At 31.9% G+C, this 15,109-nt stretch overlaps 3 protein-coding genes across 8 annotated transcripts; 1 reads left to right on the top strand and 2 right to left on the bottom strand.

Annotated features, from left to right (window-relative positions):
* Positions 1-3,465: 3,465 nt before the first annotated feature.
* Positions 3,466-6,317, top strand: LOC101266756 (uncharacterized). 3 transcript variants are annotated; one of them, XM_010324595.4, is made up of 3 exons: positions 3,466-3,741; positions 3,807-3,852; positions 4,786-6,317. In XM_010324595.4, exons 1-3 carry the CDS (start codon positions 3,604-3,606, stop codon positions 4,848-4,850), a joined length of 249 nt encoding a protein of 82 aa, XP_010322897.1. In that variant the 5' UTR covers positions 3,466-3,603; the 3' UTR covers positions 4,851-6,317. The 3 variants fall into 3 exon arrangements, with proteins under 3 accessions (XP_010322897.1, XP_004229473.1, XP_069147523.1); XM_004229425.5 differs by lacking the exon at positions 4,786-6,317 and adding an exon at positions 4,439-4,638; XM_069291422.1 differs by lacking the exon at positions 4,786-6,317 and adding an exon at positions 4,409-4,638.
* Positions 5,542-6,482, bottom strand: LOC101266452 (peptide methionine sulfoxide reductase B5). Its single transcript, XM_004229424.5, has 3 exons — positions 6,303-6,482; positions 6,025-6,181; positions 5,542-5,949 (listed from the first exon to the last, which is right to left on the bottom strand). The coding sequence occupies exons 1-3, from the start codon at positions 6,383-6,385 to the stop codon at positions 5,782-5,784; spliced, it is 408 nt and encodes a 135-aa protein (XP_004229472.1). The 5' UTR covers positions 6,386-6,482; the 3' UTR covers positions 5,542-5,781.
* A 1,684-nt stretch (positions 6,483-8,166) lies between these two features.
* LOC101266158 (probable protein phosphatase 2C 35) lies at positions 8,167-14,269 on the bottom strand. Of its 4 annotated transcripts, none has more exons than XM_010324580.4 (5): positions 12,655-14,269; positions 9,411-9,542; positions 8,888-9,077; positions 8,726-8,794; positions 8,167-8,607 (listed from the first exon to the last, which is right to left on the bottom strand). In XM_010324580.4, exons 1-3 carry the CDS (start codon positions 13,564-13,566, stop codon positions 8,970-8,972), a joined length of 1,152 nt encoding a protein of 383 aa, XP_010322882.1. In that variant the 5' UTR covers positions 13,567-14,269; the 3' UTR covers positions 8,167-8,607; positions 8,726-8,794; positions 8,888-8,969. The 4 variants fall into 4 exon arrangements, with proteins under 4 accessions (XP_010322882.1, XP_004229471.1, XP_019070754.1 ...); XM_004229423.5 differs by having other exon boundaries at positions 8,888-9,081; positions 12,655-14,267; XM_019215209.3 differs by having other exon boundaries at positions 8,888-9,090; positions 12,655-14,251.
* Positions 14,270-15,109: the final 840 nt, after the last annotated feature.

The raw sequence follows: 15,109 nt of genomic DNA, 5'->3' as shown, positions 1-15,109 counted from the left end.
GACTCCTATTCTCATACTGGAACACAATATAACATTCATAATTTAGTCACTTAAGAATTTTACTGATGGAGATAATTTCTCTCTATAATTTTATGCATTTTTTTAAAAATAAGTAAGCAAATTGGTCAAATAACATAATAATATTGTATTTATTTTAGTATAGTTTTATATGTTGTCTGATTTATCGATATTATGATTTGCAATCGTAAGCTTTAACATGATATCTAGATTTTTTTAACTCAACAAGTGATATCAATGCAAATGGTTCAATGATTCAATGTATATGAATGAAGTTGAAAACATGTTCAAGGCAGTTTCAAAGCAATTTGCAATAAATTTGATAATAATAAAGATTTTCGTTCAACTACACGTGGAAAAGAAATTTGAACCATATTTTCAATAGGATAAATTTTAGGAATCACATAGTTTTAATATGAAATAACAATTTATCACTCTTTAGTTTGTAATTACATTAATCCAATAAAAAGTAACACAAAGCGGACACATTAGTATGTAGCTCGGATACATTATAACATAAATTGAATACATAATGTAGCTCGAATGCATAATTATGTAGCTTGGATACATTAAAAACTAATTCAAATAAATTATAAAATAAACCGAATACATGATATGTAGTTCGAATATATTAATATGTAAGTCGAATACATTAAAGAAATAAGGGATTTTAGAAATATAATGGGATATTAGAAATAATGAAAATATATATAAGACGTGTATTTCATTAATTTTGCCTTTTCAACAATGTTGCTCCTTTTAAAACCAAAATCAATTTTCAAACTCATGCTTATTTTCATGCATGAGCTCAAACTTTCAACCCGAGCTAACTTTTAAGGCATGGACTCCATATTTCAACTCATACGTATTACTTTTAAAACATGAGCTCTACTGTCAATTTTGTTCATATAACTTTTAATACAAGACTTCAATTCATCAACCCGTGTTTACTTTAATGCACAAAAATTCACTTTTTAACTCATATAAGTTTTTAAATCATGGTAAACAATAATGACTTTTGTGAAGAAAAAGGATGAAGAGTATTTTATCAGAAAAGTCAAGTCGAAAGTGGAATTTTTTTATGATTTTCTTACTTTATTTGGACATTATTTTTCTCTTTTAAAAAAGTCAAATTATTATCATAACTATTTTTAACTATTACTGAAAGGAAAAATATAATTTTCTTTCAATATTTGATTTATTCCTTCCTTGAAAGAAAAGTTTGGAACTCTATAAATCGAAGACTATTGCTCATACCATAACATTATATCATTAGCCATTAAAAGAATTTTGTTTATAGGAAAATTTATTCTCTCATTATCATATGTAGGCCAATTGACTGAATCGATCTTATAAAGTAGTTTTTTTTAGTATTTCTTTATCATCTAATTTAGTATTATAATTTACAATTATAAGCTTCCGTATAATATCGTAATTCTTTTGAACCCAACATGAATGTCTATATTATATAGGTTTTTTTTTTTAAAAAAAAAGGAAGCTAACTTACGAACGAAATCAATTTTTTTCCATTTTCTTACTAATATTGCAAATTTTGCCACGGATGTTTACTTAATACTGGATAGCTAAATAAGTAATTGAGGAATCTTATTTTATCACAAATCGTGTATTTTTACTTGTAAATAAAATAGCAATCAAAGAGGAAAAATAAAAGAACTTGCCTGTGGTTGGCAAAAAATATATAGAATTAAATGTCTCTTGTGATATGTGAAAAGATCTTTTTTTTAGCAAAATGTTGACTTTGCCTTTGGTACTCAATACATTGAATACCATTCAAAGCTTTCTTCTGTTTTATTGTTAGTCTTATGGGGTCGTTCGGCTTATGATTTTATTAAAAAATCCTACTAATATTTTTTTTAATATTTAATAAATGTTTGAATTGTAATTATTCAAATTTAGCAAATTATGTGTGTTTGATTTTTAAGTTTAAATCTTAATTATTCAAATTTAAATTATTATGTTTATTTGTTTCTTTTTTAAATAATTTTTCAATGAATCTGAAAAAATCTGAACAAACTCTTATATATAAGAGAGTCTTAACAACATTCAGACTTATTGAATAAATTACAAAATAATCACGTTGTCCACCTCCTTTTTTCTCTTTGCACATTTTTGCCTCTCTCGCTACCAACTTTTTTTCTCAGTTATATCAATCAAACATCAATTTTTATCTTAAACTAATAAGTTTGTACCATTCTTTTCAAATATTTTTGTTTAGTATTTTTTTAATACGAACAATTTTTTAGTGTGTATTGATATTTGTCAGAATTCTTATTGTAATAATATTTTTGGGTACATTAATGATATTTATCAAGAACTCTCAAAGGTTTCCGCCATGATCAAAATAATAATTATGTATTATACATACTTGAGGTCTCTTATTAAAATTTTGTTTTATACTACTATTTGATTGATATTTTCTTAATTATCCAACTTATTTGTATGATTAAATTCACTGGTAAGTAAACACTAGATATATTATTGTTGTTAAAACTATAAATATACATATTTTTTTTAAGAATTCAACATACATCTTTTTATAAAAAAAAAATGGTTCAACATCAAAATAAAATTTTTATTGATACGTAATTTAAACTGCATGTAATTAATTTTTATAATCAACTGTAGACATTAAAATATTATTTTAATCCAAAATTAATATTTTTTTAATTGAAATGAAAACTTTATAATGTTTAATTTCATATGCATATTTAAATATTAAAATAAATAATCTTAATCATTTATTATTATTCAGATATAGAGACCTTTATTGTCATAATCTTATAAGTAAATTTGATCATATAAGCATATTTGATGATCAAAGAGATTTAATAAAGTTGGTGCCTTAAAATAAATTGTTAAAGAGACCTCAAGTATATGCTTGTTGTTGTACGAGTAATGAGTATATTTCTACTTAGAATTCTTGAGTTCTTAATAAATATCAACACACCCAAAAAATTATTGCAATAAAAATTCAAAAAATATTAAGATAAAACAATAGGAGAAATAGTAGTTTTAGAACCCAAATTAATTGTAATTTTTCTATTATTTGACTAAACATATTTACTTTTTAATTAACTACTAAATAAAGAGAAGTTCATGAGTATGAAGCCGCTATAACTATTTATGCTTCAATCAGCTTAATTTTAAAAATAAAAAATACTTCAACAATTTAACTAATATAAAACGAGAGGAGTATTTAATAGACTCTTTAGAATAATAAATTAAGAATCACAACATGTATATTTTTGAAATTTATTGCTAAATAGATTTTTCTGAAAAAGAAATAAATCAACTAGTAATATATTAAATTTAAATAATTAAGATTTAGACTAAATGAAATCCCTAATATCAACTAAGAAGTGTTTTATTTTAACACGTCTTTTTATCTCAATTTATATAACAAGACAAGTTGAGAAAATTATTTTTAATTTGGATTTATTTGGTACTAGCACTTTTTTCTAAAATATCAAGGACAAAAATGGAAGAATATTATTGTATTTATTTGGGGGAATGACTCAATTACTGTAAAAACAATTTGCAAATAAAGTAGAAGACGAACATATAATGGACCATCAACAAACTCCGAACGCGCCACTGCTTCCGCCGCCGATGCGGCCAACGGTACATCAGGATGACGCCGACGAAGAAGACGAAACTGTAAAGCAGCTCAACGAGTGCTCTTCTGTCTACTTATCATTACAGGTATCTTATTCAATTCTTAAACCCTAAACCCCAAATTGGAACTGATCACAAGTTTACATATGCAGGATTGTCTGATCAATTCTAACCGGAATTGGAAATCTTGTCAAAAAGGTATCTTCTATCTTAGTTTGCTTCACATTTTGTTATTTTTATTTCTTTTAGCGAATATGAATTTTGTATCCTCATTTAGAAAGAGGGAAAATAAGTGTTATCATTCCAATTAGAAATCTAAATTAGTTATTTGCGATCAACTGACCACTATTAGCTGACTAGATATCAAGAACATAATCGATATGAAAGTTAGTCATTATGATATTTTTTGTTTGAACAATGAAAATTAGTGATATAGCCGGTCCAGCTTGATAATGAAGTATGTTGTTGTATGAAACCTATATATTTTAGTATAGTATTCCAATCAAAGCAGAACGGAGATTGAGATAACATATAGCTCTGATGGGTAGAAACATAGTATACCGGGGGATCTACATGTGCTAGTTTTCAGCTGGCATGTGATGCAGCATCAAAAAAGGGGTAGAAATGCACACTTTCATGTTCAGATGTGTGCGTACTGAGATTCTCTTGTTTATAATATCAATTGTATTAACGCGGCCACAGAATAAAAAAGAATGCATACCACACTAGTGCTTGATTGTTGACTACTTTTTAGTTTATTCCAAAAACTATGTGCTGGTTGCAGAAGTTCAGGCTCTCAAGGCATGTAACGATAGAAGACAGAAAGACAAGAGGAGTTGAGAAATTTTTCGAATTTGGAGGCTTACAGTTAACTTTTTCTGCTGATTTTTCTTAAAAAGATACACAATGATGACTAACTATTACCTGTTGTTGGAATTAATAAACTGAGATGAGTTATGACAAAAACATGCTATTTTCTTTGTGTATTCTATCTCTATGATTATTATGCTGTTTTTTTTTTGGACAAAATCAATCGTTGACTTCGTTCGGTGTGTTTTTCCCTTGTTCTCTTGCTATCCGTGAAGCTTCCTTCTTTAGCTCATCAATAATCATCTCTTTTTTTTTGTATAGCAAAAAGTTTACAGGGTCATAAGTTGTGGCTGTGGCACTACAGAAACAACCAAACTAGCAGATGATGTATGTACAACTTGCCTAGTGGAACTAGTATTAAACATAGAAGACCTATTGGAGTAGGATATAGACTGCACTCTTCTACTATACAACTCCCCATTCTTGTCAGCCTGCAAAATATTCGTCAAGGATGCTGGAGAGTTCCAAAACAGCAGAGTGTTATCATCCATCAAAGTAGTAGTTATGGTGACAACAACTAAAACATCCGCTAGTTCATTTTGTTCCTTGTAAACGTGAGAGTCATGAAATAGCGGTGAGTTTAGTAGGTGCAACAACTGTAGTGAGTCCATGTTTCTTTCCAGATGCATCATCCCATATTGCAGAGCTAAAGTAGGTCCTACCAACATAGCTCACATTTCCATCTCAAGAGGCTTAGAAGTAGGACAAGTCCCTGTAAATCCAAGTATCCAATCTCTGACACTATTTCTAAAAACACCCCCTGCGGTAAATAAGCCTGAAACTGAATCACAACCACTATCCATAATAAGCATAATGTTAGAATTAGCAGACTGGTTTCTTAGTAACATGACATACATGTTACTAAGAAAGGTTTTCCCTCGAAGATATATTTATTATGTCGTGCCAACCAAACAGCCCAAAGACAGAAAGGAAAGAAAGTTGATGCGCGGGTATGCAGTGAATAAATCTAGCACCCAAAAGTTTTACAAAGCTAAGGAGAAGTACCCAAAGAAGCAATTTGTTGAGTGGTTCCTAACTCGAACCACAATGGTTGATATAGGTTGTGTTTATAGACTTTGAATAGCCACCAACATATATATCAATAAATCAAAAATACTTCAGTCTTGAAATAGTTTACTATCGGTTCTATGAATCTCTATTATTCATTCAAGACTAAACATAAACATGTTCACAAACAGTTGCTTCAGCCCTCTACCATTTGCCAAGTCTTAAGGTAAGGTGAAAACGACACCATTTTCAGAGTAGAACAGATGAGGTATTTGCAGGGATAAACTTGACAGAAACGCTGTTGACACAGTGTCGTTCATCTGTGGGTGTGTTGTGACCTTCTCCTTTGAAAACATGACCAAGATGTCCACCACAAGCAGCACATGTAATCTCCGTCCTCCTTCCATCTGGATCTGGCTGCAAGTAGAAACAAATAGCGGAGTTAGAATTTTCACCAGTGCAATTTTACGACGAAAGAGCATGCATACTCACAGAGCGATTTATCGTCCCCGGAAGACCCTCAAAGAAAGCAGGCCAACCACAGCCAGAGTCAAATTTGGTTGAGGATTTATACAATGGAGTTCCACAACCAGCACAGTTATAAATTCCTTCATCAAAAAACTTGTCATATTCACCACTTCCCTTTAGCCTGTAAAATACTAATCTCTCTCAGCAAAGTTGTTTCATCGAATAATACATACATCAATCAAATATTTTTTTGCTTACGCCAAAAAAAAAAAAAAAGAAGATAAAGAGAATAAAGAAATTACTCAGTTCCTTTCTGACGGAGGATTCGAAACTGCTCAGGAGATAGAATAGCACGCCATTCTTCCTCAGATTTCTCAACTGCCATTGTTAACTCCTGTGAACAACTTCTCCTATTATATAATTTGTTTAAACAATGAATCTGGACGGAAAAATAGACTTAAAAGGAATATTGATTTGCTCGAAATCTATTGAGATTTGGAATATCACAGATTTATTCGAAACTAAAGTTTTGTTTAGATACGTAATTTATTTAATTTTAAAAAAATATAATATTTATTTATTTGTAAACATGAAATTGTAGTGGTAAAAAAAATGTGTTATAAATTTTTTACAATGTTACTTAACAGGAAAATATAGCTGCATCGCGGTTTAAATCAAATCATATGTTAATTAATTATAGTTAAGTAAAGTGAATTATAAATTTAAACACATGTACTAATTTGGTGTAAACACTCGGTGTGGATAAATTATAGTTGTTAGAGCAAAATATTGCCGCATTGATAAATTGAATATTATCATGTTTCTTTTATAAATAAATGTGCGTGATTATAAACTTGCACGTAATTTTATTTTTAAAAAATCTAGTAAATAGTAGTATTTCATATTGTACAAACAATCTCTGCACTCTGAACATGAGCATGAATTCCTTTTCTTTTTTTTTTTAGAAAAGATCTTGCCTTTAACCTCTTTTCACAATTTTGTATTGAAGTTATAAAAATTCTTCAAATGGATGATAAACCGATATAAATATTGAGTCACCAAACATTTGGGTCATGAAGAAAGGGACTAGTTCATATATTTCAATTTCGAGAATAGAAAGTAGTTCGTTTTCTATCTATACGCAATTCAAGATTTTATTTGTGTTCACATTGACAATTTTTAATATAAATTTGGTGGGTCATCTTCCCTTCTTACGAGTCCCCCCACCAATCTTTCTCCGATCATAAAGTCCACTGATTCCTTTATTTATCTCCCTAAATGAGTAAAAGCACGCTCTTTCAAATTAAAAATAAAAGGGCTCCTAAAAAGATGATCAGATTTGTCCATTGCTCTTAAAAGAAAATGTTATGCTTCCATTCTATTATACTTAATTTTGTATATTTATCCTTACCTGCCTCTACCACACCTCATTTTCACTTCCGCCTCTGCAATCTACCACCCCACCCCTACCTTTCATCATTTTTATCTAACCTTAAGAAAAAAAAAAGTAAGAAACCCACTTGGGTAATAGTATTCTCCTTTGTACCGAACTCACCCTTAAAATATTTCTCTAACAATGGAAAAATTTTATACGTATCACAAATGTACAGATATCGAATGTACAACGTAAGTAACAGTTCTCAAATTTATTAACGCATGCACACAAAAATATAAAAAGAAAATCCCAATTCATTTCACCTAGAAAAAATAAGAATATTCAAAGTTTCATTTTTGTTCTTATGAAATATTTCATAGATTTTAGTATTTTAAAATGTTAGTGACATGTATGTATCATTACTATGCCAAGCGCGATCAAGTTAACTAGTGATACTAAAATCACTATTGTTCTCCTAAATAAAAATAATTAAATCTACTACTCCTTAAGCGAGCTCCCCAATGACTCACTTTCAAGTTCATGAATATAGGGTGTGGGGCTATGATGAGTTACTTCCAAGTTCTCGCCTTCGACCCAAGAAAACAAAGCTCATGACCTAATTCACCTAAATGGAATTCATATCTCCTTTGTCTGGTCGACAAGGGAGGTGAATTATTTGGATTACGTTAGTAAGGAAACTTATTTTTCCCTACAACACAGCACAAGGACTCATAAAAAGGTAGCAAGTCCACCCACACAAGTGAGCTGCCTAATCTCTAGTACGACGATCATTGTATATACAAATTTAACCAACTTTCATGCGTGGTATACTTGTTTGATACTACTTCATACAACAATAAGTTCTTCCACAGCCAAGTCGAAATGATATGATACGAAATATTGTCATTCTAAAACTGACAAGTTTAGATGGAATACAGTACAAAGTTTGCTCTTACTTGTTGCAAGAAGCTGCAACTATTGACTAACCCATGTACATGTGAATCAGTGTTAAGCTTTTTGACAGAAGCAACGCCCCAGCAAAGAAGTCTCCAGAACAACTCAGGTTAACTTGATTGATGAGCTATGCACAAGAACGTAAAGTGTGAAGAAACTGAAGTGAGTAGTGTAACCAGTTGAAGTCAGAGGGCAATAGATCCATAAACTGCTAGATTCTTTTACAAGGAAAGGACATAGGTTCAACTGCTAAGTGAATGCTGCTCAGGTCCTGCTATCTGTCATATTCAATGTGTAGAAAGGTATAGTAAACCACTATCAGTTCGTGCATCTACTTATGCATCGATTGTTATATACGTTTATAATTATCAATGACTAAGGAATGAAGGATGTTACCGTTTCAGGCACATCTAAAATATGTGGAAATGCGTGGAAACCCTTGGAAGTCTTTTCTTTGTTCAATCCCTACAAGAGAAGTAGGTGCAAGCGGTCACTTGTAGAACAATATACAGATAAAGAAAAAGAAAAAGAGAGAAGTTGGGAAAGAGTGAAACTCACAAGCTAGATGAAACTACTACTCTGGAGCTCTGGTCTGATGACGGAACAGTTTGACAACAGCTCACTTCAGACAACTCACTCCTTACTGACCGATAACCTTCCGAAGCAGACGGAGTGAAATATATCTCCGATGTTTCTTTCTCTGTGTTCGTTGTTCTTCCTCCATTTCTCTTGGCTGTGGCACCACCACCTGACTATCCCAACTTCAGAGTATATTAGTTAATCCAAAAGTAAACAGAAACATGAAGTAATCTTGAATCGTGGAATACCAAAGGCAAGAAATTGCAGGCATGCATGTGGTGACTATGTTGTTTTGATCCTATTTTAAATAAGTTAATAGACAAAATCCACAATGAAGAAAGAACTTAGTCCAGTAATATTAGCAACAGATGCTCCTAGAGTCCATCGATCAAATTGTTACTACTTATTTCTAACCATAGGAAAAATAATGTGAATTTATATATATCCAGAGAATTAGAAAAGAAACAACAAAATCAACAAATAAGAATCAAATGGTTCATACATTGGATAAGGCTTTAATATGTACAATGATGATTGTTATATCATCTGTCCGATTTTCATGATCTAGCCACAGTTTGTAAGACTCTCCAGCAATGGCTGAACTTGCATCCCTAGGATCCGCAGCTCTATTTACCTACACAAGAAGGGAATAAGAAACAAGGCAGAAAATGTCGACAATGACTGAAACAAATGGTGGCTGAGATCAAGTAAAAGGAATTTGCTCATTTACATGAAGATAGATCATATTGATCTTAACTAATGTCACAAAAGCATGATCCGGCTTTTCTATTTAACTTCTTTTTTGGCATTGTTCGAATAATTTATTGGCATAACTACCACTAATCGTCAATATACGAAGTGCCACCAGTGTTGTCAAAGCATTGAGTGTGTTGAATAAAAGGATCAAGGGTCTGCAGTGGCTTTAAGCCTATAGCACAATTAATGCATGAACTTGAGAAATTTTAGCTAAGGAAGGAACAAATGATGAACGCATATTATATACAGACATGCAGCAACACACTGACACACATTATGTACGAAAAGTATCTATTCAGACAAACTAAACAGCAGAAAAATTGTCAATAAATTGAAATATATGAAGTCAAAATCGTGTAGATCAAGTACAGGAACTGTTTTATATTTCACATTCAGATGTAAATAGTACAATTTTAGTTTTTAATTTTAGCTTTTGCTGTTTTTTAATCAAGAGATTTAGCTAGTTTTCTTATTACTGTATTTTTATTACCTAACTTTAATTATTAACATATTCACTCAATATTATTTAGTTCTTCTCTTTAGAAACAATGCCTATGAGGAAGTTGGACACATCATATCACCTTTGTGCTTGCATTAGAGTATTGCATGAACCAGAGAAAAACAAAACAGCTTGCAATGCACCTCAAGCGAGCCTTTAAAAACACTAAATGCCACATAAGTTAGACAAGGACGAGATGATCACCGGAAAAGAACATTTCAGAATATCTACAGAGAAAGAAGAGGAAGGAAAAGAAAGGCAAATTTTCATATGTGGTTATCTATTCAAGAACTTCCTCCTACCACCAAGGGATACAATGGAATATATGGGATGCCTCCACTCTTAACCAAAGGTCTCGAGTTCAACCTCTAAAAATGGAGAACTTTGAAGTCAAAGAACAATTGAATAAATGAGACCACTAATGTTATAGTAGAGATATCCACAAAAAGTGTTCGTATGCAGATATTAAGTAGGTGTACAACAAAATTAAAAATTAAAAATCAGATAGAAGATACAAATAGCAGCCATAGAGGATAAAATGCGAGGACACCGCCTAAATTTGTTTGACCATGCTACATAGACCTCCAACTACACCCAGTTTATAGGTGCAACATAGCGATGATTCAAGGTGTAGGCCTAAAATCACATGGAAATTTTATTTCAGAAGACTGATAACCCCTTGAATTCAACCGAAGTTAACAAAGAAAAAAACCAAATGTAGGTAAAAAGTCCATGGAGGCCATACCAACTGGTTGAGATCAAAACTTAGTCCAGATCCTGTCTTTTGCCAGGAATATAGTGTTTTCAGATTTTCTCAATGTAGGGATAAGTGCAAAATGTAAATAATATCCTGCTTCTTAGTACCATAATTAATGTCTTTAAGGACAAACTATCAAATATTTGCATAAAATTGGGCCAAATTATAATGGGATGGATGAGGATTCATATCACTTGGGTCAACTAGTTTAAGGATGAGGTGCAGTAATAGTAGTTTCTATGTTTTCTCATTAGATACTAACTTTAACTTGTCTTAAGACTTCAGCTTAACTAAATGGAGTTACCAACAACTCAATAAATTAAAATGGGTTACCCTAAACAAAATGCTCCCCAACTAGTGGGGTAAAGAGAATGTGTATACAGTATGTAGCCTTATCCTCACATTTTCACAAAGAGGCTGCTTCAACACCCTGACCTAAAAAATATTATTTTTAATCATGAATGTGTGACCTATAAGTAACCAAAGGAGCAACTCTATCAATGTGCCAAGTTCGCCCTCAACTAGTCAAGAAAATGCTACTTAACATTCCAACAGTAAACCCATATGCTGAATTCACTTTTAGTATCATCAGAGTTGAGAGCACAAAAAGGGCCATGATACAAAGGCCATTCCTTGACAGTCGATCCAAACAAAGAAGATATGCCAGAAAAAGTACACTAATTCCAATTACAGAACACGAGGGTGTTTGGATTTGCTTATTTCAAGTAGCTTTTGGCTTTTAAGCTCTTTTTTTTTAAAATTTTGGAGGTGTTTGAAAAAGACAAAAAAAGTGCTTTTAAGCACATACTTTTAGGCCAAAAAGTACAACAATAAGCTAAAAGCCAAAAGTTGGGTATGACCAACTTATGGCTTTTAGCTTATAAGCTATGACTATTCTTAGATAATGTTCAATACTAAGGAATCACTACTTCATAGTGTCACCAAAATGATTTATCAGAGACAAAGTTCAGAATTTAATGTGTTATCCTTCCAGTTTGACTTTTAATGGCTACCTAAAGTATGACATTCATCTCTTCGACATTTTCTTCCTTGTTTTTTAATTACATTTCTTTTCCATTGGATCCATTATCCAGACTCAATGCAGTTTTATGCCAAGCATCTTATTTGAGACCTATCGAAGGCAAAGAATTTAGAAGAATCTTGGCTTAATGTAGCAGACCTCCAATAGCGAAAATATCATCAAGATTTACTTCAATATTTAATACACACATACTGACACAGTAACACATAAATAGAAATAGACAACATAGCATAATGGTTTGACATGAATAATGTCGAATATCTTGCTGTAACAGAGCCTTTATACATGAATTCTGATATCAAAACTGCAGAGAGACGCACCACCAGTGACATTTGGCATAATACATACATATGCCCTTTAACTTGGTCTCGGCTCACATTTATGCTCTCCAACTTTGGTGAGCACAAGTAGACACTTAAACTTGTGTAGTTGAACAAATAGACATACATATCCTATGTGGCATCCAACATGGCAATTTGTATTGCGCATGCACGTAAGATGTGTGTTTACTTGTGCACATTCAAAGTTGGAGGACAAATGTGAAATGAAGCGAAGCGAAGTTAATGGGCACATTTATGTATTATGCCGATTCCTAACAATGCAGATGTGCCAAGCAAAAAACAATGAAGATGAACAAAAACAAGAATAAATAAATTTCTACAGATTTTAGCATCAAATAAAGTAACCCTTACCATGTCCACCACAGTTTGGCTGGAGAGGAACTCAAAGACACCATCGCTTGCAACTACGAAGAAAGGATGATGAGCTGTAAGATGTACTGTTGTCACCTCTGGAACAGCAACTACACCAATGCTTTCAGCTGTACTATCTCCAACACTCCGTGTAAACGCAGTCCCTGGATACATCCCATTTTGAACCCACAATCTAGGTGGATCACCTCCTTCTGTTTCCTCGTCCCCCCATGATTGAATATCAGGATCCTTTAGACCTTCCACTTGATCAACACTAAGAACTCTTGCCCCACAGCTTTTCACTCTTTCACATTCATCTTTCCTAAATGGTGTCTGATCAGAAGACAAATCTTTGGCAACAACTCTATTTCCTTCTTTAACAGCCATCACTGCTCTTGAATCACCTACATTAGCCACATACAACATGTCTCCAACAAGAAGAGCAGTTATAGCAGTTGTCCCACTCATGGAATCATCAATCTCACTATCATGAAGTTCTTCATTTGTTATTGAAAATGCAGAATTGTAAGCCTTAACAGGGTCATCTAACAATGTAGAATCATTTGATAAAATCTCAACAAGCCTATCCCTAACAAACACAGAACATTCAGTACCAAACTGTCCATGCCCATCAAACACCCCAAAGAAATGAACATTTGGATTACCCTGAAGCTGTGTTCTTATACAATAACTATCCTGATTTTCTTTCTCAGGTGATTCAGGATAAAACCCGCGCTGCGTAAGCACCGAATACTCTAACCTGAAGTTATGGGAAGGAACTTGAGCACTTTCAACAGACCTTCCAGCAAGAATATGTGTTTGAACCTGAGCATATCTACCCAAATCTTCCCTATTATCACCATCTGAAGATCTTGGATATCTACAACAACACTTCCCATGAACACACCCCATATCTCAATCCAAACAAAGCTGCACACCAATTATTTGTAAAAATTACTCAACCAGGTCTAAAAACTTAATAAAACCAAATCTGCATAACCCATTTACAGCATTGTTTTTTCCAAAAATGGGTTTTTTTTTATTCAAACCTGTGATACATAAAAGCCAACAAGAAAAAACAAACCCTAATACCAAGACACCCAAACAAGGATTTTGGTCTAGGAATAGAATTTGGGGGGTTGTCAGAAAAGAAAAGAAAAAACTTATAAAGAAACCAAGATTGGAACAACCCCAAAACCCAATGAAGAAGAAACGATAAAGAAAGATTGCAATACAAGAAGGGAACCCCCAAAGAAGAAGCAAAAGAAAAAAGAAAACTTTAAGGGGTGATCAAAGAATGACTTTTTATGTAAAAGAAAGATTAAGAAGATGTGTTGTTTGTGGGGTCTGTGAAGAAGAAAAAATCAAACATAATTTCCAAGAAAAAGAAGATTTGTTGATAGAAAAAAAGATGTAATTTTTGGGGGAATATAATCAAATTGAAAATGAAGATAACCCAGAAAAAGATGAGAGAGTAAAATGGTTGATTAATACAGAGATAGGCATTTGGGATTATAGTATGTGGGGTTGTGCATTGTGTCTCTTTTTACCTTTCAAGAAATGACATGCAAAACACTGAAATGCGAGCATGCGACAACAGATTGAGACAAACCAAGATACAAATGTCACCAAATCCCATTATTATAATAATACCACGTCCCTTTTTCATCTTTTTTTTTAATATTCCTAATTTGGTTGAGTATTTTTGAAAAAAATAGATTATATATTAATTTTATGTATTATTATTAGTGGATTAAATCAGCATGAAATCGCACTCTGTTATTATGAGATGAAATCTTAAATTTTTTAAAAATCATGATTTGAAAATTTTAAATTATAGATACGTTGTATGATACAGTTTTTCAACCTTGCATTAGTTATGCACTTCTGGATCGCTTGATAGAGTTTATTAGAAAAAATAATGAATGTATTACTAGCAGTCTAGTACATTGTTTGGTGCTCTTTTTCAATCTATGTATAACTAATGCTTATATATTGTATCGTGTATTAAGGGGTGTGTTACTAATATCATTGATTTTTACGTATTAGTATGTAATGCAATAGGTTTACTGCATGTATTAGTATGATTAAAGACTCGATTATCCCTCAAAATATCTTTTTTAATCTTTTACACTATAATTGTGGAGGGTTAAGGTAAAACATTTTTTTATACAATACATGTTATTATGAATGCACCAAATAAAAGAAAGCATAAAATAATCTATGTGCAATTAATACAAGAATAACTAATACAATATATTTAGCATTATTTTTATACAGTTTATCAAACGATCCCTTCTTTTGATATTAATGTGTGTATATAATTGATTGTATTAGTAATGCAAAGGATTTTAATGCATGTTTTAACATGATTAAAGATACAATTGTCCTTCAAAACATTATTGACATCATTTACATCATATTTGTAAATAAATTACCTTTTTCTAGAAATCAT

Source organism: Solanum lycopersicum, chromosome 1, assembly GCF_036512215.1.
Source record: "Solanum lycopersicum chromosome 1, SLM_r2.1".
Classification (NCBI taxonomy): domain Eukaryota; kingdom Viridiplantae; phylum Streptophyta; class Magnoliopsida; order Solanales; family Solanaceae; genus Solanum; species Solanum lycopersicum.
This window is presented reverse-complemented; position numbering and strand designations above follow the sequence as displayed.